The sequence below is a fragment of the Galeopterus variegatus genome, unplaced genomic scaffold (assembly GCF_000696425.1).
Source record: "Galeopterus variegatus unplaced genomic scaffold, G_variegatus-3.0.2 Scaffold1788, whole genome shotgun sequence".
NCBI classification, from domain to species: domain Eukaryota; kingdom Metazoa; phylum Chordata; class Mammalia; order Dermoptera; family Cynocephalidae; genus Galeopterus; species Galeopterus variegatus.
This window is the reverse complement of record NW_007727899.1, coordinates 340,142-342,949: the sequence shown is the minus strand read 5'-3', so window position 1 is coordinate 342,949 and position 2,808 is coordinate 340,142. Positions and strand designations below refer to the sequence as shown.

The 2,808-nt window shown below is 44.6% G+C and overlaps 1 protein-coding gene across 1 annotated transcript in view; it reads right to left on the bottom strand.

Annotated features, from left to right (window-relative positions):
* The window catches only part of LOC103595529 (aryl hydrocarbon receptor repressor-like), a 104,374-nt gene that overhangs the window by 12,275 nt on the left and 89,291 nt on the right, over positions 1–2,808 (bottom strand). Inside the window, exon 6 of the mRNA XM_008578949.1 lies at positions 533–622. Coding sequence (XP_008577171.1) covers positions 533–622 — 90 coding nt within the window. The remainder of the gene's footprint in view (positions 1–532; positions 623–2,808) is intronic.

Sequence of the window (2,808 nt, the reverse complement as noted above, 5' to 3'; positions counted from 1 at the left end):
TCCCTTTTCTAGGCCTTGGAGGGGATCTTTTACCACACCCGTTTCTTGGCTGTGTACTCTACCAGGGTCCTGGTGCTGGAAGAGGCTCTGTGCCCCAAGGTCTGGAATCACCCAACCTGGACTGGCCTAGGCCAATGTTCCAGATGAATTATGTGCACATTAGTGAGGGCATTTCTGGAACAAACTATATTCTGAATGTATCAAGCATCTGAGGTTTAAGACATTGAGCAGGGAGTTGTCAAATGGGATGGTGCTGGCAAGAGGATGTTCGCTGCCCTGGTACTGCCCTGGCACTGACCAGTGTGGGAAGCCTGGGGAGGACACTGCACCCAGCCAGCGCAAGTCACACTCTGTCCAGACTCGGAACACCCTCGACATCACCGTGCCTCCATCCAAACCCCAGCCCCGGACTGGAAGAGACGCTCCCCTAGACAATGTTGATAAAAGCTCATGTTATGAACAGTTTAAACGTTTAGAAAGGTAAAACGGCTAAATATTCAACAGACTGAAAGGCTATTTTTGCTACATTTACCTGATGGAAGCCCAGATAGTCCACGATCGTTGCTGAGGCATAAAATATCATCCCTTCTGCACTCACGACCAGAGCAAAGCCATTGAGAGACTAGAAAAAAACAAAAAAACAAAATGAAAACGTGCAAGCATTGTTTATGTTTAAATCTCCAACCATTCTTCCCACTTTGTAGTCCTTATTCACAGCCTCCAGAAATGCCCACTTTTAACTTATTACCACTTTGTAACAGGACCCAAGTTAGGAGGTGACATTCTAATGAATGTAAAATTGACATTTTGTAAAATATTAACATCGCCTTGAGAAGATAATGAGATGCATCAGTACGTGACACAGGAATCTTTTTCTTTGCTCTGCGTGCACTCNTTTTTTTTTTTTTTTTTTTTTTTGTCTTTTTTCCGTGTCCGGCAACGGATTGCAACCCTCACTGTTGCCCCCGTACCGGACCGGGGACCGGCAACGGGATCGCAGCCCTTGGCGTTGCTCCCGTGCCTCGCTCAGCCAGTGAGCGGGAACCGGTCTGCATGTGGGATCCGAACCCTCGGGCGGGAGCGCTATCCAGTGCGCCACCGGGCCGGCCCAAGGAGGTGACATTCTAATGAATGTAAAATTGACATTTTGTAAAATATTAACATCGCCTTGACAAGATAATGAGATGCATCAGTACGTGACACAGGAATCTTTTTCTTTGCTCTGCGTGCACTCTCCCCGTCATGCACCTTCTTCTGGACACTATTTTGGTTTTTCCAAGAGTTTTCATCACGAGAAATACTGAACTCCATCAAGTGCTTTTCTGTACCTACTGAAATAATTACATAATTTTTCTTTTGTCTATTAATTGATAGGTTTTCTGATGATAGATCATTCTTGCATTCATGGGGAAACCCAATCTCATCATGTCCTTTAATATGTTCTCAGAACTGATCAATTTCACTCATTTACTTCTTCACTGTGTGTGAAGTTTCTCTACCCGTCTGGCGCTGAGTGACACAACTGCCACCACGTGCAGGTTCCTCCCCTACTCTTCCGTTCTCTGACCTGCACATCTAAGGTGGGGATGATGCATTCCCTCAAAGTCTGGCTCACCTCACCTTGATGATCATCCACTTTGGGCACATTTGGGGGAGATGAGGGGTGAAAAGATGATTTTAATACCATGTCAATTTATTTATGGTTGTTAGTGTAAAATTTTTAGTTTTTTCTTACATCAACTATGGCATCTTGAAATATTTTCCAGAAATGCACCCATCTTGTCTTGATTTTAAATTTATTACTGTATGTTCACAATATTTTTATGATTATTAAATCTCAGTTTTATCTGTATTTACTGTGGGATTTAGGGGTGTGGAGAAAAGTAAGGCATGTGGCTATGCTGTGCTTGAATTAAAGTCTTCCTGTACTTGAAAAGTAAGGAGGACCCATCCCACAGTGGCTTCTAGAACCATTAGCAGGGAAGACAGACAGGAGACCACAGCCAGTACCTCACATGGCCAGTTGAGTGTCCTCTCCATCCATCCATCCATCCATCCATCCATCCATCCATCCATCCATCCATCCACNTTTTTTTTTTTTTAAAGATGACCGGTAAGGGGACCTTAACCTTTGACTTGGTGTTGTCAGCTCCACACTGTCCTGAGCCATGGGCCGGCCCTGTTATCTATTTGTCTGTCTATCCATTCATCATATCTATCATCTATCTCTCATCTGTCAATTATCTATCTATCTATCCATCTCTATATCTGTCATCTGTCCATCTGTGTACTTATCTGTCTACCTGTCTCCACCACCACCACAGTAATGACAATGGCAGCTGATGCTGGTGGCCCCAGAAGCATCGGACACTCTAAGTGGAGCACCTCACTCGACCTCACGTCACGCCCATGAGGTAGGACGGTTCTGTCTCCACTTGGCCAGGGCAGAAGGTGGAGGTGAGGGGGTTAGGTCACCTGGATGGAGACGTTCATTAATATTTCAATGTGTGTCTTAGATAAACACAGACAACATCCAGAGACTCCACATTCACCTCCACGAAGCTGCGGCTGTCCGCAGTCTGCCACGGCACTCACCTCCCTTAAGTCTCTGTCACGCAGGGCACTTGTTTCTTTTTGTTTTTAATTCTTTGTCAATTTGATAAGTGGTAGATTATTTTACCGTCACAGTTTTCATTTCTTTGGTCACTAGTGAGGTTGAAGAGCATTTCATGCATTCATTGGTCACTTGTATTTCTTTGGTAAACTGCCCGTGCATGTCATGTGCTAATTTTTCTATTAGGGTTCATG